This window comes from Rhinatrema bivittatum, chromosome 11 (assembly GCF_901001135.1).
Source record: "Rhinatrema bivittatum chromosome 11, aRhiBiv1.1, whole genome shotgun sequence".
NCBI lineage: Eukaryota > Metazoa > Chordata > Amphibia > Gymnophiona > Rhinatrematidae > Rhinatrema > Rhinatrema bivittatum.
The window spans coordinates 69613593-69634537 of NC_042625.1; the positions used below are offsets into that span (position 1 = coordinate 69613593).

General features: G+C 45.3%; 1 protein-coding gene across 1 annotated transcript; it reads right to left on the reverse strand.

The window, feature by feature from the left end:
- Positions 1–618: 618 nt before the first annotated feature.
- Positions 619–19942, reverse strand: LOC115073400 (homeobox protein six1b-like). Its single transcript, XM_029571800.1, has 3 exons — positions 19032–19942; positions 12773–12936; positions 619–1100 (listed from the first exon to the last, which is right to left on the reverse strand). The coding sequence occupies exons 1-3, from the start codon at positions 19413–19415 to the stop codon at positions 785–787; spliced, it is 864 nt and encodes a 287-aa protein (XP_029427660.1). The 5' UTR covers positions 19416–19942; the 3' UTR covers positions 619–784.
- Between the last annotated feature and the right edge of the window lie 1003 nt (positions 19943–20945).

Here is a 20945-nt window from a genome sequence, read left to right on the forward strand (position 1 = left end):
ATTTGCATCCTGCATTCTTGGCTTTATTTCATTCCCCTGTTGGTCTTATTCATAGGTCTCCTTTTTTTATTTGTCCAAAAGTGTTTTTCTAGTATTTGTTCCATTTTCTTAGAATAAAAGGTACTCAAACTATTATGATCACACCCTCTGTTTTTAAAGGTCTTCCCCCAAATTGTGCTTCCATTGTATATGCTGTATTCATACTTTGAGTGTCTCAGGGTGTTGCTGTTTCCACCCTTAAAGTCACTCTTCAACCTTCCTTTTTTCAAAGGTGAGCCTTGCACCATCTGTATTGAACTTTAATATTGAAAATGTCTTTTATTTTAGTAACTGGGGAAGGGACTATAGAGATTCACTGTAAAATCCAATTTTCAAGTTTTGAGATATTTAAGTAGGAAAGACAGTGTAGAAAGTTGCACTCTTTGTAAATTAAGAGTTGTCTCAAGAAGAACTGGATTTTAGTATCTAGTTTAGTATCTAGATTTGATTACAGACTCAAATTCATCTTTAAAGTAGGTGGTATGGGGGAACTCTGTGTTCTTGTGTTATCTCGACCCTAGGAAGAAACAGATTTATAAAATCTGCAGTTAGAAGGAAGAAACATAAGCTAGGCAGGTGTCTATGTTTTCAGTGTATTCATTTATTTCATTAGCATAGTAGAATAGAAAGGAGATATTTTAAAGTCTGTTGTGGGGGTGTGAGACTTACATTATGTGCCCCCCACCCTCAGGTTGCTTCTGCCTGGAGAGGGAGTTGTGCCAAGGAGCTGCAGTGTCTTTCGGATTCAGGATCCTAAATCCACCAGACTGGAGGTGAGCGAACCAAGAATGGTGTCCTGGAATGCCCGATGGTGCAGGAAGTCCTGTCTTTGCTGGATGTTGGTTCCTAGAAGATGGCCATGACTGACATTAGCAGGCTGCCCCGAATAGGGCACCCCCGAGTACATGAGCGAGGGGCTGTTAGAGCAGGGCAAGGGACTGTTGGCAGGCGAGATCTCATCATCTGAGCTGTGGATAATGCTTCTGTCGCTTGTGAGATTTCCTCCCGCGGTGGGAAGCTCCACTTGGAGGTCCTTTGGTGTGCCTCCCTCACCGTTCTCCCTAGAGGGAGGAAAAAATGTAACAAGAAGTAAAGCCCATCTCATTTTTTTATTTTTCATTCTGTGATGTTAAGAAGGGTCCTCTGTGGCAGAGACTAACCTATTACAGGAAAAGAAAGATGGAGCAGATTTCACTAAGTAGGTAGGCCATATATCATTGGGGACAGCTGAAGCAGTCCTGGGTTTACCCCCATTCAGAGACAGAAGAAAAACATATAGCAGTGGCAGAATTCAAACATGCATGGGACAGACACAAAAGAACCTTAGTGACAGGGGGAGAGATAAAAAGAACACATCTCGAGTAAGACTTGTGACAATAGGCAGGCACAAATAGATTGGGTGGACAAAATGGTGCTATCTGCAGTCATTTTCTATGTGTAAGAGGTTCAGGGAATGAAGAGATTGCATGAGAGGGAAACAGATATGAGAACAAGGAAAGAAGATGTTTTGTAGACGTGGGAAAGGTTTGGGTTCAGCTGCCAAGTCTACAGAGAATGGGCTCCTGGAATGTACACTAATAGGAAAAGATTGGCGGGGGGGGGGGGGGGGGTGTCAGACAGCACAGTGTTGTGACAATGTTGAGAAACATAGAGGATGGAAACAATGAAAAATGATCTAAAAAAAACTTTAAGAAGTGGGCAAGAATTTGGCATATAACGCTTAATGCAGAGAAATGCAAAGCCATGCACTTGGGATGTAGGGAGTGTGGTGGGAACAGCAAATAGCAGAGGGGTTTAGAAATAATCATATCTGATGAACTCTAGGCTACCAGACTGTGACAAGGGGAAGAGCCTTTGGAATACTAGGATGCATATAAAGATGCATAACTTGCAGAAAAAAGAGGTGATAATGCCCTTTATAAAAGACATTGGGGAAACCAATTCTGGATGCCACATCTCCTGAAGAATAAAGATAGATTAGGAGCTGTCCAGAAAAGAGCTTCCTATAGACGGATTATTCCTTCTGCCAGAGCCATAGCGTGCCTATGGCCATAGGTGCCTCTAATGAAGGGCACCATAACGCTGCCATGTGCCAGCAAGAGCAGTGCGGCCAGCAGGGCCTCAGTAAGAGAAAAGGCAATGCAGCCCCACTAAAATCAACAGCGAGGTCGATGGGGCCTTAGTAAGTGGAAAAGTAGCACAGCCCTGCAGGCTATGCTGCTGATTCTGGAGGGGCCGCGCTGCTTTTCCACTTACTAAGGCTCCATTGACCACACTGTCGATTTCAGTGAGGCTACACTGCTTCTGAGGAGGAGGAGCATGCTCTGCTTTGTCCTGCTGAAAGGAATTCAAGGCCAGACCTGGGTTGGCCCCTGGCCAGAAGTCGTTCCTTTGGTTGTGGGGTTTAAAGAAAGACACTGCTGCTACCTTCAGTTTCAAGGGGTGAGTGAGAGAGCGCATGTGTGTGGAGAGAGAAGGAGAATGTATGCACAACAACCCCACTTCCTCTCTACCTGTTAATTCATGACAATTTTAGGACATCCGTAAATCAAAAGTTCAGTAACGGGATTTTTAAAAATCCTTATTTTAATTGTTGGGTTTTATTTGAAATGTCTGTTTTGAAATATTTTATCGGTGTTTGGAAATTTTTTATATGAGTTTTTAATTATTGAATGTTATATTCATTAGTTTTGAATTATTATTTTTATTAGTATAGTTTTACTAATTTTATTGTTTTATGAGGAATGATAATGCTTCTGTTTTTCTATTGTTGCAGTGCATTCAGAATTTGGCTTGTTGCAGTTTTCAGTTCAGTTTTTGTCTGTACATGTCTATTTATACTTATGGTCTCTTTATTCTTTATTTGTTGGTCTATCTGTGTTTTGCAATGGTGATTGAAGTGGGGTATTCCAATTGTGTATAGTTTATATGTAGGGATCTAAAGTAGCTTGACTTGTTTTTTTTCCTAATAGGGAGTGTATTACTGTTTTAGGCCTGGTGTAATATTTGCAGTATTAACTTTCATAAGTAGCGTTGTTGCTGTTTGAGTGCTGGCAGTTAATGTTGTTTTGATATAGAAAGTTTATTTCATTGTAATTCTGTTTTCTTGTGCTCTCTGAGGGTCTTGCCCATGCCCAAGACGCAGTACAGTCGGCCTAATACCATATAGGTTCCAAGTGTCTCTTGCTTTTTTGCACGGTTTTCTGGTTGGCACCACAGTAGTGCATATAAATATAATATACATACTGTAAGTGATATTTTTTACCTCAGAAGACTGTGCTTTGAATGTCCTTTGTCATGTAAAATGTGTTCATTATAAATGCATAATTTTTAATTGTGTGTGAGGAGGGTGTGATGGGCCTGGCAAGGCCTAATACCCTTGTACTGGCTGTGGACATTGTTGTACAAACACTGAACAGAGTCTCCCAACTCGTGGTGTCATGTGTTATGTAATGGGTGAGGGTGCAGTTTTTCACTTGGCCATAGGTATCACATTGCCTGGCTATGGCTCTGCCTTCTGCCACCCAGAGGCACTATCAGTGCTGGGGGGGGGGGGGGGAATGTAGCGCCCCCATCTCCAGTTTCCTCCCCTTCCCTTTGCAGACCTCTGACGTTATGGCCTGCAATTTCCTTCCCTGCCACTTTCTTCCAGCTAGTCCTCTGGTTCAAACTGCCCCCACAACCAATCTCAAAACTCCAACTCTAATGCCAATGCTCCAGTTATCACAAGGAAGCAAGCAGGAAATGAGTAGTGCTACATCCCCTGTGCTCATAGTCACTGAAGTTTCGCTGCCCCTTCCAAGCTTCTGTACAAGATTACTCAGCTCCTGCTTACTTATAACAGCAGTGCTGGCACCGGAAGCGCTGTGAGGATGGGGGGAGGGGGGGGATGGAGATGGACTGTCACTCACACCTTCATGGAGCAGAGGTAGTAAATGACCAGATGGAATTAGAGACCTGCAGAAAGATGTTAGGGGTGGAAAATTGTCCTAAAAAGTCCCAGAATTTTGCTGCCCTAGTGTACATCTTCATTAATCCAGGCCTGGAGCTGGTAAATCTTTACTATAAACCTTTAAGGTTTGACTTAAGGAACTAAATATTTCTACCCCAGAGGGGGGGGGGGGGGGGGTTATACTAGAGAAATTCAAATACCTTAAAGATATAAATAATGCACAAGAGGCATTTTCAATGGAAAAGAAAGTTCTGGAACAAGGGGACTTGGGATAGCAGTATTCCAGGAACAACATAAGAAATACAGTATTTCTTCACAGAAAGGGTGGTGGATAAGCGAAACAGCCTCTTAATGGAGATGGTGGTGGCAAAATGGTATCAGAATTTAACAAAGCCCAACAGACACAGAGGATCCTCAGCAGCGGAGCTGAGGGATAAAGCACGACAGAACCGAGGATCCTCAGCAGCGGGGGTGAAGGATAAAGCCTGACAGAAACTGAGGATCCTCAGCAGTGGGAGAGCAAGGGCTAGAGTCAGATATAGAATGTGCAGTTTTGCAGCAGGAAGGGAGGATGGCCAGAAGCAGTTCAGACTTGTGTATATGTGGATGTCAGAAAGGAACACCAATACAAGATTTAAATCAAACTAAAACAGTTTTCTATTTTCAAGATTTTATGTGATACTTTAATAGAACATCCATCTGACAAGGCCAGAACCATTTTGTTAAATTACTGAAGATGTCGTGTATGACATCACTAGAAGATAACATGGCTCTTTCCAAGCTACCTGGATTGTCCTGTAAAATTTTGCATACATACAGGCCGATTCAGTAAGAAGCATGGGAGAAAAGGCACTCCGTGTTAAATGCCTGCTCTCCCAACACACACGATCCTGTATTTAAATGAGGGGTCACGCTAAAAAGGAGGTGCTACAGCTGATAGCACATCCCTAGCACCTCCTTATTAGGGGCAACCCAGGAAAGGTGGCTGTCAGCAGGTTCAGGAAACCGACGCTCAATTTTACAAGCGTCAGTTTTCTGAACCTACTCACAGCCAATAGGCTAGGAAAACGGACGCCGGTAAAACTGACTGTCCGTTCTCCTAACCTGACCGGCAGCACAGTTTTTTTATTATAATTTTTTTAACATTTTTGGTTCCTCTAACTTAATATCACTATTTTCAGTATCCCAGGTAAATAACTAATAGCCTCATCAACACATATGATGACGCTATTAATTTGCGGGGGGGGGGGGGGGTTGGCTGTGTGTTTTTGGCACACTAAACCCCTTACAGTATAAGGGGTAGTGGACGTTCATCGAAAGCGCGTGTTAAACAGTGTGCTCGGCCGATCACACCTTAAAGTATCGACCAGATAATGTTACTGTAGTTACATAGAAATAGGACATGACAGCAGATGAGGACCATAAGTAACATCCAGTCTGCCTAATTTACAGTACTTTCTGGTACAGTAACTTTAGACCCCAGTTGATTTCTGGCTTTCCATTCACATATTCACAACTAGGGCACCTTTGTGCATAACCCATGCTTTCTTTGAGGTCCACTAGATGGCAAGCAGACAAGTTATCCGGCTAAAGTTATTCTGCTGAATGTTCTTAACTTTCTCACAGGACAAGCAGGATGGTTGTCCTCACAAATGGGTGACATCGAGGATGGAGCCCACCACGGAAAACTTCTGTCAAAGTTTAAACAGAACTTTGACTGGCCCCTACTGGGCATGCCCAGCAAGGCACTGACCCTGCAGCCAGCAGGGGTCTCCCTTCAGTCTTCTTTTTTCCGCGCAGCAGTTGCCACGCGGTGAAAGGAGCTCTCTTACCACGTTCCTGACAGGAATTCGGTATTTTTCTATCCGAAGAAAATTTGCCCCTCAGGGGTCTCCCTTCGACAAATTTTTGTCACTTTCGCGGAAACCGGTAAGTTTTTTCCCTTTTTTAATCGGCGGCCGTCGATTTTGGCCCTTGAGGCCTGTGGGAACTTACTGAGCCCGCGCCTAAATTTGGCCTTAAGCCATGGCGACGGGGTTCCGTCGATGTCCGGATTGTACCCGGACTATGTCCATCACTGACCCCCATAGGGTTTGTGTTTTATGTTTGGGTAGTGAGCATGATGTCCTGACTTGCACCAAATGTGCCTTAATGACACCTAAGGGTCGCAAGGCCAGGATGGAGAAGATGGGGCTCCTCTTCCATGCACCCACCCCAACGCCATCGATAGCATCGACGTCATCGGAACCGGCACCGTCGAAGTTGCACCACCATCGCCAACCCGCCGGTGACCGTCCACCATCGATGACTTCTCGGCCGTCGACTCCTGTCCCCTCCCCGGATGACCGAGGAGATCGGAAGGATAAGCATCGCCATCGACGGCACAAGTCTCGGCCCGTCGAGGATCCGCAACCATCGACCTCTGAACAGGCCGAGCCACCGAAGAAAAAGCCTCGGTCGGACCTGGCACCGTCCACGTCTCGTTCGCAGGCACCGAGGAAACCCTCACCCTCCCGGGGTGCGGGGGCCGTGATCCCACCGGTTACGGTGGTCCCTCCGGCCCTGCCTCAGCCTCCCTCTCCCGTCGAGCCGGGTATGCTTACCCCTGGTCTCCGGGCAGAACTGGACCGGCTGGTCCAGGAGGCCATCGAGAATGCGATGCGAAGATTCCAGCCTCCACCGGCACCGCCTCCGGCACCGATTCCGGCACCGCCTCAGGCACCGACCTCAGCACCGACTCTGCCACCGAGGATGGAACCGACCACCGAGCCTATAGTGGAAGCGTTGGCACCGATACTAAATCGTATGGAGGCACTTATGCGCGCCCTTCCATCGGTGATTTCATTACCATCATCTCCGGAAGGACATTCATCGACAGGAGAAACACCGTTCCGGATTCCTCCGTCCGGTGTCGTTCCATCGGTGCCTTCACATACCTTTCCACCGATTTATCCTTCGGCTCCATCGATTCCAAGATCGGCACCGATTCCATCGGTGGCCCCGAAGCCCTCGATGCCGTTCACTGTTCCGCTTGCAGCACCGGTTCCATCGATGCCTTTGGATCCTCTACCAGGTCCTTCAGGACAGCAAACCTTACATGATCCTTATGATACCTGGGGTGATGATTCATCTTCAGATACAGATTTACCATCCCCACCATCTCCTACAGAGAGTAGAAAACGATCTCCTCCTGAAGATCTCTCCTTTATAAATTTTGTAAAGGAGATGTCAGAAGTTGTGCCTTTTCAGCTGCAATCTGAGACCGATGACAGGCACCAAATGATGGAGCTGCTCCAATTTCTGGATGCCCCCAAGATCATCGCTTCCATCCCCATTCACCAAGTATTTCTGGATCTTTTAAAGAAAAACTGGGAATCACCTTCATCTGTGTCACCAGTCAATAAAAAAGCTGACTCAACCTACCTCGTTCAGTCAGCACCAGGATTTCAGAAGTCTCAACTGGATCATCGCTCTGTTGTAGTTGAGTCTGCGCAAAAGAAAGCCAAGCGTTTAAAGCCACACTCTTCCACTCCCCCTATCAAGGACAACCAATTTCTTGATAGTGTGGGAAGGAAAGTGTATCATGGGGCTATGTTGATATCTCGTATAGCTTCATACCAACTTTATATGACTCAGTACAACAGAGCTATCCTTAAACAAATGCAGGACTACGCTGACACCTTACCGGACCAATACCAGCCACAGCTTCAAGCCCTCCTTCACAAAGGATTTGAAGCTGGGAAGCACGAGATCCGAACGGCCTACGATATCTTCGATGCTTCCACGAAAGTCTCAGCTACTGCCATCTCAGCCAGACGTTGGGCTTGGTTAAAATCATCCAACCTTCGCCCAGAGGTTCAGGATCGTCTAGCCGATTTACCCTGCTTAGGGGATAATCTGTTCGGAGAACAGATTCAACAAATTGTGGCGGAATTGAAGGATCACCACGAGACGTTGAAACAACTTTCGTCTGTTCCATCTGAGGTATCCTCCAAACCACCACCTAAGAAGGACTCCAAAAAGTCATTCTTTCGGCCACGTCGTTATTACCCTCCGTCGACTAGGCCTCGTCCGGCTCGATCCTCCACCAGACCTCAGCCACGCCAACCTCGGAAACAAAGACCTGCTGTAGCCCCACCCCCCGGGCCTGCGGCAGGCCTTTGACTTCCCGACTCGGAGCTCATGCCATATCCCACTCCCCCACATCCCTGTAGGGGGTCGTCTGTGCCACTTTCTACAGCATTGGATACGGATTACCTCAGACCAGTGGGTGCTGGCGATTATCGCACAGGGTTACCACCTCAATTTCATAACTCTTCCGGCAGACTCCCCGCCGCTTCAAGCGTGGAGTCTATCCAGCCATTTGGCTCAATTACAACAGGAAGTATCTCTTCTTCTGCAATCAAATGCTATAGAACTCGTTCCTCCCTCTCAACGAGGCAAGGGATTCTATTCCAGATACTTCCTAATTCCAAAGAAATCAGGAGGGCTACGTCCAATTTTAGACCTTCGAGCCCTCAACAAGTATCTGCAAAAAGAAAAGTTCAAGATGGTAACCCTGGGCACGTTACTCCCTCTGCTGCAGAAAGGGGATTGGCTATGCTCCCTCGACCTCAAGGAAGCTTATACCCATATTGCGATAACACAATCCCATCGCAAATATCTGCGGTTTCTCGTAGGCCGCGACCATTATCAATACCGAGTACTGCCTTTCGGTCTGGCATCTGCTCCACGGGTCTTCACCAAATGCCTCGTAGTTGTAGCAGCATTCCTCAGGAAGGAAGGTGTCCACGTATACCCCTATCTGGACGACTGGCTGATCAGGGCCTCCACCCCTCAGATTGCCCGGTCCTCCCTACAATTGACAATCAACACACTCCTTTCCTTAGGGTTTCTTGTCAATTACGAGAAATCTTGCTTCGTCCCATCTCAAACCTTATCTTTCATTGGGGCAGACTTGGACACCTTACAGGCAAAGGCCTACCTTCCGCTACAACGGGTCCAAACTCTCATGTCCCTAGCTCACCAGCTCCAGTCTCAAGACACTGCCACAGCTCGCCAATTCCTAGTTCTCCTAGGACACATGGCATCCTCGGTTCAAGTCACTCCCATGACCAGACTAGCCATGAGGGTAACACAATGGACTCTACGACAACAATGGATTCAAGCTTTTCAGCCTCTGTCCTCCATAATCACAGTCACACAAGCGCTGCGCCTATCCTTAACTTGGTGGACGACTCAGGTCAACCTCCTTCAGGGCTTACCCTTTCTTCCACCGGATCCGCAAGTTATCCTAACCACCGACGCTTCCCACATCGGTTGGGGGGCCCATGTGGACAATTTTCAAACCCAAGGGTTATGGTCCAACGAGGAAGCCGAACACCAGATCAATTTCCTGGAACTTCGAGCAATCCGCTATGCGCTCCGCACTTTCAAAGATCATCTCTTTCATCAGATAATCTTAATCCAGACGGACAACCAAGTGGCCATGTGGTACATAAACAAGCAGGGAGGCACAGGCTCCTTCCTTCTGTGTCAGGAAGCTGCGCAGATCTGGGCGGAAGCCCTCTCCCACTCTATGTACCTCAGGGCCACTTACCTGCCGGGAGTAGACAATGTATTGGCAGACCGGCTGAGCCGTGTCTTCCGACCGCACGAGTGGTCACTCGATCCTCTGGTAGCGACCTCTCTGTTTCACAAGTGGGGTTCTCCCCGCATAGACCTCTTTGCGTCCCCTCAGAACCACAAAGTGGACGATTACTGCTCTCTCATTCGGAGCCAGAACTCTCGGCCGAGGGATGCATTCTCCCTCAAGTGGACAACCGGTCTGCTCTACGCATTCCCCCCACTTCCTCTTGTGTCAAAGACTCTCGTGAAGCTACGCCAGGACGGAGGAACCATGATCCTGATAGCACCTTACTGGCCACGCCAAGTATGGTTTCCAATACTCCAGGATCTCTCCATCCGCAGGCACATTCCTCTGGGAAAGGACCCGCATCTGCTCACTCAAAACGACGGATGCCTCCTCCATCCCAACCTCCAAGCCTTGTCCCTGACGGCATGGATGTTGAAAGGTTAGTCCTTCAGCCTTTCAACCTTTCAGATTCCGTTTCTCGAGTCCTGATAGCTTCACGAAAGCCTTCCACAAGAAAGTCTTACTCATACAAATGGAAAAGGTACACATCATGGTGCACTTCTCAGTCCCTTGATCCCCTTTCCTGTCCAATTTCCAAATTCTTGGACTATTTATGGCATCTCTCTGAATCAGGTCTTAAAACCTCTTCCATTAGGATGCATGTCAGTGCGGTAGCCGCCTTCCATAAAGGTGTACAGGGTGTCCCTATTTCAGTACAACCCCTAGTAACACGTTTTCTTAAAGGCTTGCTCCATCTGAAGCCACCCTTACGGCCTCCGGCCCCATCCTGGGACCTTAATCTGGTTCTTGGTCGTCTAATGAAACCTCCTTTCGAACCTCTGCACTCCTGTGAGTTAAAGTATCTCACATGGAAAGTGTTATTCCTTTTGGCTATCACTTCAGCTCGCAGGGTTAGTGAATTACAGGCCCTAGTTACCTATCCGCCTTACACTAAACTCCTGCAGGACCGGGCGGTACTCCGCACTCACCCTAAATTTTTACCTAAGGTAGTTTCTGAGTTTCATATCAATCAATCCATCATACTACCTATCTTTTTTCCCAGGCCCCACTCCAACTCTGGAGAACAGACCCTGCATACCCTAGACTGTAAACGAGCTCTAGCCTTTTACCTAGACCGTACAGTTTCTCACAGGAAGAGCACTCAATTATTCGTCTCTTTCCATCCTAACAAGTTAGGACAACCTGTGGGTAAGCAGGCTCTTTCCTCCTGGTTGGCGGACTGCATTTCTTTCTGCTATGAGCAGGCTGGCATTCCTTTCCAAGACCGTGTCAAAGCACACTCTGTGAGGGCCATGGCGACGTCAGTGGCACACCTTCGATCGGTGCCGCTTCCTGACATCTGCAGGGCTGCAACCTGGAGTTCTCTCCATACCTTTGCAGCCCACTATTGTTTGGACAAAGCTGGAAGACAGGACTCCATCTTCGGCCAATCTGTCTTGCGTAACCTTTTTCCAACCTGATGTACCAACACCCTTCCACCTTCCCGGTAGGGTGCGGATGCCCTTTCCCAAATTCCACCCCACTTGTACTGCCTGTTGCACGTCGTTGGGTGCATTTGGTGAAAGTCAGGACATCCTCAGCTCGGTACTCACCCATTTGTGAGGACAACCATCCTGCTTGTCCTGTGAGAAAGCAAATGTTGCTTACCTGATGTAACAGGTGTTCTCACAGGACAGCAGGATGTTAGTCCTCACGAAACCCGCCCGCCACCCCGCGGTGTTGGGTTCGTTTTGTTTTTACTTTCTAGGCACTGCCTGTAGCTTTGAAAATCAGACTGAAGGGAGACCCCTGCTGGCTGCAGGGTCAGTGCCTTGCTGGGCATGCCCAGTAGGGGCCAGTCAAAGTTCTGTTTAAACTTTGACAGAAGTTTTCCGTGGTGGGCTCCATCCTCGATGTCACCCATTTGTGAGGACTAACATCCTGCTGTCCTGTGAGAACACCTGTTACATCAGGTAAGCAACATTTGCTATACCCGGGTAACTTTAGATCTGCTCAGAGCACAACCAGATTTAGCAGTGCAGATATTGAGTGCTATGTGTGACTAAATTTAAGCCCTACCTCTGGAACACCTTTTTTTTTTTTTTCTCTATCCAGATAAGTTTTAGCGAAGTAATGACTTACCCAACTTAAATGTCTCTGGTCAGTGGGGAGATTTATTTAAAACCCCAGATTTACCCAGCTAAGTCCTCATCTTAGCCACACAAACTGTTTTGAATGTTGACCTTTTTTGTGGCCTGGCAGTTTCCTCCTGCTCTAGTTCAGATAAAAACAGTTTATATTTAGGAAACTGTTTTCAGTTTTTATTTTATTTCCCCCCCAGAATTTATTAGCATTTATTATAACAGCAAACATGATATGTACCTGGGAAAATGACAGCTCATGTTTTCCACTAATTTATCCCATTTTTTTTTTTCTTATAATAAACGCTGCAAAATTCCTAGGTAAAATAAAATCCAAAAGCAGAGGACCCAACTTATATTGGGCTACAGCACTAAAAGTCTTTATTCACAGCTACCCAAGTTTTTCCCCTTGTTTTATAACTGTAGCCTAGTCCAACCCTTACAGTGAGAGTCTATGACTTAGAGCTACAGATCATGGGTTCTCGAGAACCTGCGCACCCTGAGTCTGGCCAGTAAGTGTCATCAGTGAGCAGCGGATGAGCCTATTTCCCCTAGGGGCTGTGAACGCTGTTTCTGCAGCATCCCCATCTCTGGGGAGCAGGAGTCAAGCACAAGGATTAAACCTGGGTCTTCTGCACAGCAGTGCAGAGCACTATAGCTGAGGAAATGCTTTAAACCTTTCCACTGATAAAGAATGTTTCTACTTTGCTGCAAAAAAAAAAAAAAAAATGCAGTTTTCTGGCAAACTGATTTTAATAGTGGTTGACCGATTGCATTTAACTTGGTATTGCTGCAGTTTTGTCTCTTACCAGTGTATCAGACTATCATTACATATGGGTTTTAAAAACCATGGTGGGGAGTGGGGCCCATAGTGGCATGGGCCTTTCTCCTGCATTTGCTGGCATTGTAACCAGAGATAAAATCAGGGGTTGTGCCACCCAATCCAGCAGACTCATTGACAGCCTCAGTTTTATCTTTAGGGAGAATGTGGCTGTTCCTTCTTACCGTTCCTTGGTCTCAGCTGCACGGTCCCGCTGGCGGCGATTCTTGAACCAATTGCTGACTTGCGTGGTGGTCAGTCCGGTGGCTTCAGCTAGTTCCCTCTTCTCCCGGGGAGATGGGTACGGGTTGTGTATGTACCACTCCCTCAAGACGCCCCGTGACTTTTCCTGGGAAGAGGAGACCAAGGATGAGTGGATCCTGCTCTGTGAAGTCATGCACAAACACCTTGCACACAAGATTATAGATGCACTGGAGAAGGGACAGAGAAGGGCGACCAAAATGATAAAGGGGATGGAATGACTGTCCTTTGATGAAAAACTAAACAGGTTAGGGCTGTTCAGCTTGGAGAAGAGACAGTTGAGGGGGCTATGATGAAGGTCTACAAAATCATGAGAGGTCTGGAATGGGTAAATGTGAATTTATTATTTACTCTTTCAGATAATACAAGAACTAGGGGGCACTCCATGAAATTAGAAAGCGGAACATTTAAAACAAATCAGAGAAAATTATTTTTCATTCAATGCACAATTAAGCTCTGGAACTTGTTGCCAGAGCATGTGGTTAAGACAGTTAGCCTAGCTGGGTTTAGAAAATTATTTGGGCAAGTTCCTGGGGGAGAAGTCCATAAACTTCTGTTAGTTAAGTTGACTTAGGCACAGCCACTGCTATTACTGGCATTGGTAGCATGGAATATATTTAGTGTTTGGATACTTGCCAGATACTTGCTTCCTGGATTGGCCACTGTTGGAAGCAGGATGCTGGGCTTGATGGACTCTTGGTCTGACCCAGTATGGCAACTTCTTATGTTTGCATGTTAAAACCAAACATATACATACAGCTGCAAGCACACATGCTCACAGTCACACTGAAATAAGAGGTCAGGAGCTGAGCACTAGGAACTCATTATAGCATTTCAGGTTGAAGCTGAATACTGAAATTGTCTGAGGTCCCAGAAACTGAGTCCTAAGACTTTTGTTATAGCAGGTGCAGAGTCCTAGCATTTTCATTATGGTATACAGTTACAGTATTTTGCTGCCAGGAGCTGAGTCATTGTGCTTATTATACAGCAGGAACTCCCGGAGGCTGAGTCCCTGCACTTATTATGCAGCAGAAGCTGCCAGGAGCCCAGTCCCTGGGCTTATTCTATAACAGGAGCACCTGGGGTTCAGTCCCTTCACTTATTTGTAATAGGAGTTCCCAGCAACGAATAGGACTGTTTAGGCACATTTTGAAACTATGTTGTGGGGGGGTTTTTGCAGGGTCCGTTTCTTGTCAGCAATGCACAAGAGGACTTTACTATCTGCATTTCCCCAGCTTATGGCTTCTTTCCCTTCTCCGCTTTCTTTCTACAGCTGGATAAATCTGACAGTTCCTTCGTTCTCCATCCTTGCCAGCTTTGCTTTCTGCCTGGGGCTGTTATTACATTTTAGGAAGAGGTCGGCACCCTTGTTTTCAGTAGCACTCTCTTGGCTCCTGCTGGCCCAGGTTATAAATCTTTCCCTCCTGTTGCTGCTTTGCCATCAATTCTTGTTCTTGCCCCAGAGCTGCCTGCATTCTAAGGCCAGCAAGCATGAGTGTTGTTACCTCCTCTAAAGAAGCTTATTGCACACAGACCAACATTTGAAAAGTACACAAGGCAAAGTAGTCATAAGAATATGGGAACTTGATAGCTTCAGGTCATCAAGGTCAGGGATGAGCCAGTCCTCAGTTCTCCCCATTGCATCTATGGACTTGTAGTTCCAATTTCTCAAATTACAATGGGAAAACTACAAGTCCATAGATGCAATAGCAGGCAAACACAGGACTTGCTCAGCCCTGTCCAGTGATATGAAAGCATATGGAAAATATAATAGTGTTAAAGGAGAAAATCTGGATTTTTTGCAGGATGTAATACCTTATATAGGATCAACACAAGAGATACCAAAGCAATTTTGAAAAGGAATAAATGGATAACATTATTACTGCAGAAAAACAAATTGATATTATCAGCTTCTATGCTAGTCTAACTATCATGAGATGCTGCTCAGCCAGCATACAGAACTTTTACTGTTTTGCATAAATGATTCATTTGAGTCTGAACAGTTTCAATTTATTATCACACATTCCTGCCCTTATCAGTTTTCTAAAACTCATGCCATGCCACCAGATCCTTGCTGATCCACAAAATGTATTGCAATGAGATTTTACAAATAACAAAAACAGGACTTCGGCTGGCACTAGGGATCCTAGAAAGATGTTCTTATCAAGGAATGGTCTTATAACAGAGATTACTTCCATAGGGAGGGAAAAGATGTTCCAGGAGAATGTTTCTATAGCAGGTGCTATACCATAGGAATGCATCATTTCCTCCTATTCTCATTGGTCCCCAGGGAGGGTTTAAATTGTCTCCCTAGGACAGTTGAATTCAGAAGGTCTCTGCTGCATGAATGGCCTTGGCAGATGATTTTTGGTCAGACTTATCCTTTTCTGTGCATTTCTCTGTTTTCATATCTCCATCCTATGTGATGGACCCCCCTTTCTCAAAACGCTGGCCAGCCTTTGGTCGTTCTTGCCATTCATCATTCCAGTTTCCCAATCTGACCAGTGCACCTCATATATGGCCTGCAGCACCCTTGATGTTCTGGTACTGAGACCCCCTACCCACAGCTCTGCCAATCCGGGCCAGCATTAGACACACTGGGGCCCTGAGGTTCTGCCTTAGTGACAATATGCAACTTGATCAAGGAGCCCCTTGTGATACTGGGGCCCTAAGCAATGTCCCTGCTTGCTTGCCCCACCCCACTTAAAACCAGCGCTGCTGCCAAGGCTTCAATTCTGCCTTCAAGCACCCTCTGTTATTATAACAGCTCCCTGGAAAGAGAAGGGTCACGTGCTCCCTGCTGGGGAGAAAACCCTGTATGTTTAAGGGAGAATGTCTGATTGCTGCTATCAGATTGTAGGGGTGGTTGTGGTGTAATTTGGAGGAGAGGGGAGGATTTGATGGCTATTGTGCTAAAGTTTACCATCTTGGCTGGAGGCTTTCATGTCAGCCTTTGGTGGGGGGGAGGGGAGTGGAATCTTTGTTCGCCCAGCATGACTCTCAGCGAAGGTTGGGTTTCAGTAAATAGAAAAATCTCTGAGAGAGGACAATTCAGAAGAAAAACCTACTAACACCTAAAATGGATCTTCCCAACTTTACTATAGATCATATGTAAACTTTATACAAAAATAAGCCTTAACGAACAGGGATTACAATTCAGCAAGCCCCAAGCTAGAGTAACGGTGGAGAGCAGCCTTTCCCACGTCATCAACCTCACCAGGAGAATTTAGACTCCCTTGATGTTAAGAGAACATTTCACCTCTCTCTCATTCCATTCCCCGATGGAAATAAAAAAAACCTGCTTCAATCATCTTAATGTTTGGGAGATCATCTTACTGTGTGTGTGTGCAAAGTAGCAAGAAATCCCCTGCACTTTGCCAGCCATGAGCTACGTCACAAAGAAATTGCTGCAGATCTCTCTATATAGGCCATAGGGGATTGTTCATAAATACCATTAGGGTCTTTATTCTTGGGTTGAGGAAAAATGTAAGTTTAACATGCAAATCCATTACATTTGTTTTTTGTAACAGTATAGCTCATTGATAGGAAATCATTGGTTTGATGGGATTTGTTGTTCTCCATAACATGAAATAGAATGAGACTAGCATGCTAGTCTCATAATTTTGGTTTATTTATTTTTTATTTTATTTATTTATTTGTTTCTATATACTGACATTCAACATATGTCATCACATCGTTGTTTATGTCATGGTTATGTCACTTTCAGATATTATATGCCATACTTGGCTGTTTTGTTGCACATTTCTTTATTTAGGTGTTGTGCAGAGGGACTGGGGGGAAAGGGGAGAGAGAGAGAACCATGGACTATAAGGACCAGCAGAAGAACCTGCAAATTGTCTTTGTGCTTTTTATACATGGTAGTTGTATTTTACTGTTAGCATGATTATGTATTGTGTCTCCTTTGTTTTGCTTTTTTTTTTTACATAGTAAATGATGGCAGATAAAGACCAAAATGGCCAATCTAATCTGCCCAGTAAAAGTGTTTAAAGTTGTAAGTGCTATTCAGTGCAGGTTACCACTGTGCCTCTTCACTATGACCAGCAGTACAGCAAGCAAGACAGAGGTGAGATGAATAGAGAGCACCTAAAACACTGGCAAATACTGGAGGTTGTTTAGAGAGATGGAAGCTGGAAATAATGATGAACTTGTTCTCAGTGTGAGAAATCCTGGGTTTTAGAGCCTGGGGCTAGTTGGAGGTAAGTAAATATGAAAATGCAGAGGGATCATCAGATTAGGAAGAGGGAGGCAACCAGGAGTGGACGCTGGGGCCTAGGTTTTCAGAAGCCATTAGATAAGAGTCCTAGCTTTTAACCATTTACAACATTGTGCTTCAGAGAGTGTGTAATTCAACAATCAGGGTGTGTTGCTGTAGCCCTGACCTCTTTTGTTATTTTAAATTTCTCTGGGTCTTGGTGTGTGAGTGTTTGTTTGCATCTGAGTCTGTGTTTTAAACCTCTTTGTGTAAGAGGGTGTTGCATAGTAACAAAGTAAGTGATCGCAAAAAAAAGACCATAAGTAGTCCACTTAGTCTGCCCAGCAAGTTGCCTAGGGTAATAATTGCCGCTCCATGCAGGTTACCCCATGCCTTCGGTATATATGTTTGTGTGCATGCCAGCATTTGAAAACTCCTAAGGGAGATATTTTAAAGAAGGAAGAGAAGGATGTTTTTATTTGCAGTTCAAAGGCACTGGAGCTGAATGACTTTCAGGAAGGAAAAGTTACTTCATTTTCCTCCTTAGGTAGAAAGTTCCTTTTTATCCTAACACACAATTCTATTTTATTCACAGTGATGGGGGTCCAGGAAACACTCTCAAACTGTCATCCCAGGCATTTACATGAATTATTCAGAAAGGAATAAGAGAATAAAATGGAAAAAATGTCTCCGTACAGATCTGTGGTGTGACCACACCTTGAGAATTGTGTGCAATTCTGCTTGCCCCATCTCAAGAAATATGTAGTGAGCACAGAAAAAGTACAGAGAAGGACAACAAACATGGGAAAGGGGATGAAACAGCTCCCTTATGAAGAAAGGCTAAACAGGTTAGGGCCATAAAGCTTGGAGAAGCAACGACTGAGGGGGATATCATAGAGGTTTACAAAATCATGAGGGGTGTGGAATAAGTTTATTTTTTTATTTACAAAATCTTTCAGAATGGTTCATTAACAGCTATTAGCTGGTAGACTTGCAGTGAATGATGGAACGCATTGCCCCATTAGGATCTGCTGGGTACTTCCAAATGACCCAGGCAGCACACTGTCAGAAACGGGGTACTGGTTTCTCTGATCTAGTATAACTCTTCATATGTTCTTTTAAGAGATGGTGCAAGGCTGGGGAATTGGCCCTATCCCTGAACTCCAGCCCTTTAACTACTGAGCCACTAAAAATGTTACACAATTATCTTAACATATACAAGAAATGATATCTCCAGAGTAGTTTGCGTAAAATATTAATGTTCTCTACCACTGGAAAAATCCCAGATGCAGAAGGGACCTTGTGTGCACCAACATCATGTTTAGACATTTCTTATGTTGGTCCAATAAAAGCTGTTTCATGTTCTGAACAGAGTTTAGTTTTCTCCAGGACTCTAGGATTTTGCAATATGCAATGCCATTGGAAAGCTGATAAATATAAACTAACTCTACATGCCTGGTTTGTAGAAATTTTGTGGCATCTAAATTCTTATAAACAGTAAAACTGTCTCTGAGATAGCAGGGGGAGGAGCAGTAATTTAGTAATTTTAAGGCTTTGGTTTCTCCTGTCGGTAAACCCCTATACAAAACATCCTCCCCAGCTCCCCTTTAAAATAACTAACAGAAGTCTTCTATCTCTCAAGGTACATTTTTTCAAAGCAGATCCTGCTAAAATGAAATTCACATTAGTCTTAGTAAAGGACTGTGGCAAAAGATGTGGGAGATATGGCTTGCCTTTGCAAAACCTGTAACATCTTGGGGGCTCATGGGTTCAAATCCTTGCATGATCAGTTTAGCCATTCCATCTTCCAAGATGGATTAAGTGAGCATTTAGCTTTGTGATGACAAAGGTGTTAAACAAGCCCATTTGTTTTATTAAATAATAGCTTTTTGTCTCTGCTGGCCCCAAGGAATGACCCATATACCCAGAAGAGGCAGAGCTGACTTTTCCCATATCCACATTTCTCTTACCTTGAAGCAGTAGCTGGTCTCCTCTCCATCCCAGATGGTCCTAGGCAGGGGGAACTTACGCCTGACCCTGTACTTCCCCACAGCCCCCAGGGGTCTGCCCCTCAGCTTCTCCGCCTCCACATAATGCGCCTTCAGCCAGAGTTGCTGCAGTTTGGAGTGGTTGTGGGGAGAGAACTGGTAGCTCTCCAAGATCTTGTAGAGCTCTCTGAAATTGCCCCGATGGAAGGCCACCACTGCCTTGGCTTTCAGGACGCTCTCGTTCTTGTGCAGATGATCACAGGCTGGCAGTGACCAGAGGAAGCGTCCCAGGCGTTCAATGTTTCCCCCTTGCTGCAGGACCTCACACACACAGGCAACCTGCTCCTGGGTGAATCCAAAACTCATGGTGAACCCTCCAAATGAACCATGCAATGGAGACAAGGAACCTGAATCTCCCTAAGGGCATACAAAATGTGAAGAGGGAGAGAACCCCTGTTGTCTCTGGTTGATTGTCCAACAGCTCTCAGGGTTGTGAAGTACAGGCTGAAACAGAGATCTGACTGCACTAAGTATCTGGGATCACAGAAGGTAGAACTTGCTTGGTACTGAACAGAGATTTAAACTGTGTATTTCCCCCTCACTAAAACCATATGCTCCCACTCTTTAAAAATCTGCAGGATTCTTACAAACGGTTGTGTTATTTTTCCCCTGAAGTCTTTTATGAAGGACCGGAACCTGGCATGGAAGATGAAACTGGATCTCTCTCCTGGAATGATAGTCACATTGACGTGCGGTTCGGCATCCCCAGGGAAGGCCTTTCTGTGCCTCTCTCTTGCGCCCTGTCTGTCTATCTTGCTGTCTCTCTCAGCAGTAACTCCTTTTCTTATGGCTCCAAATTTTGTTGCCCAGGGTAGGCTTGGGGGATATCAGTTACAGGCTCAGCCCACACATTTCTCAGTCTTCCCAGTCATTGGCTGACCACCCAACCCATTAGGAAAATGATGAGATCTCCCATTCTCTTCTCTTTCTCAATCCTTTCTCCTAAGAGCTAATGTCATTTTATGGAAACTTGAGCTCTACAGAGGAGGGCTACAAACTGCTTTGGAAAGTTTGTCTTTCTTTTTTTTTTTTTTTTACTATTTCTTTCTATCTCTCTCTTTTCCCCCTCCTTGGTCTGTCTCTCCTTTCTATCCCAAGATCCCTCTCTGTCTTAATATCTTTTCTCACTTGTTCTCTCTCCCTCTCTTTCAATTATGTTGCTCTTGTTTGTCCAGTTCTCCTTCCCTTTCTTTTGTTTCTAACTTTCTTTCATCCCTCAGGTCATCTCCATTTATCCTGTTTGCCTATTCCTGCTTCTCTCCTTCTGTTCTTTTTTTTCTCCCTCCTTCCACGGCTCTCTTTCTCTGCCCTGACTTTTAATCCTCTCTTTCCCTACACTCTCCGTGTCCATTCCCTCTACCAATCTGCCTCCACACGTCTCCTCTTTCCCAGCATGTTGCATTATGCAAAAGTAAATGTGAATAAAAAGAGTTCCTGCCAGATTAGTCCATTTCAGAAACAAATTATAAACGTAGAAGCATTTAGCTCTCATGCAGCCATTTGCACTGGCATGTTTCCCTTCCGTGTTCCTGTCTGACTTGGTACCTAATTGTACCTTATCCTGATCTCAAGGCTCTTTTTACTTATCCAGGATGCTCGATCAAAGATCAGTAAAAACAAAAAAAAAAAAAAAAAGGGGGGGGGGGGGGGAATACATGTTGGAAGTAGCACTGGAATGAGCTGAGTCTCCGCTATAATTCTCCTGCTATTCTCTTGCTGCACTCAACCAATATCCACCTGCTGCCCCCTGCCAATACTCTGCTGCTCTTTTAATTCCTCTAGCCAATATCTTACTGCTCTTTATTTGCCAAATCAAAGTCTTTCTTTTGCCCCCTG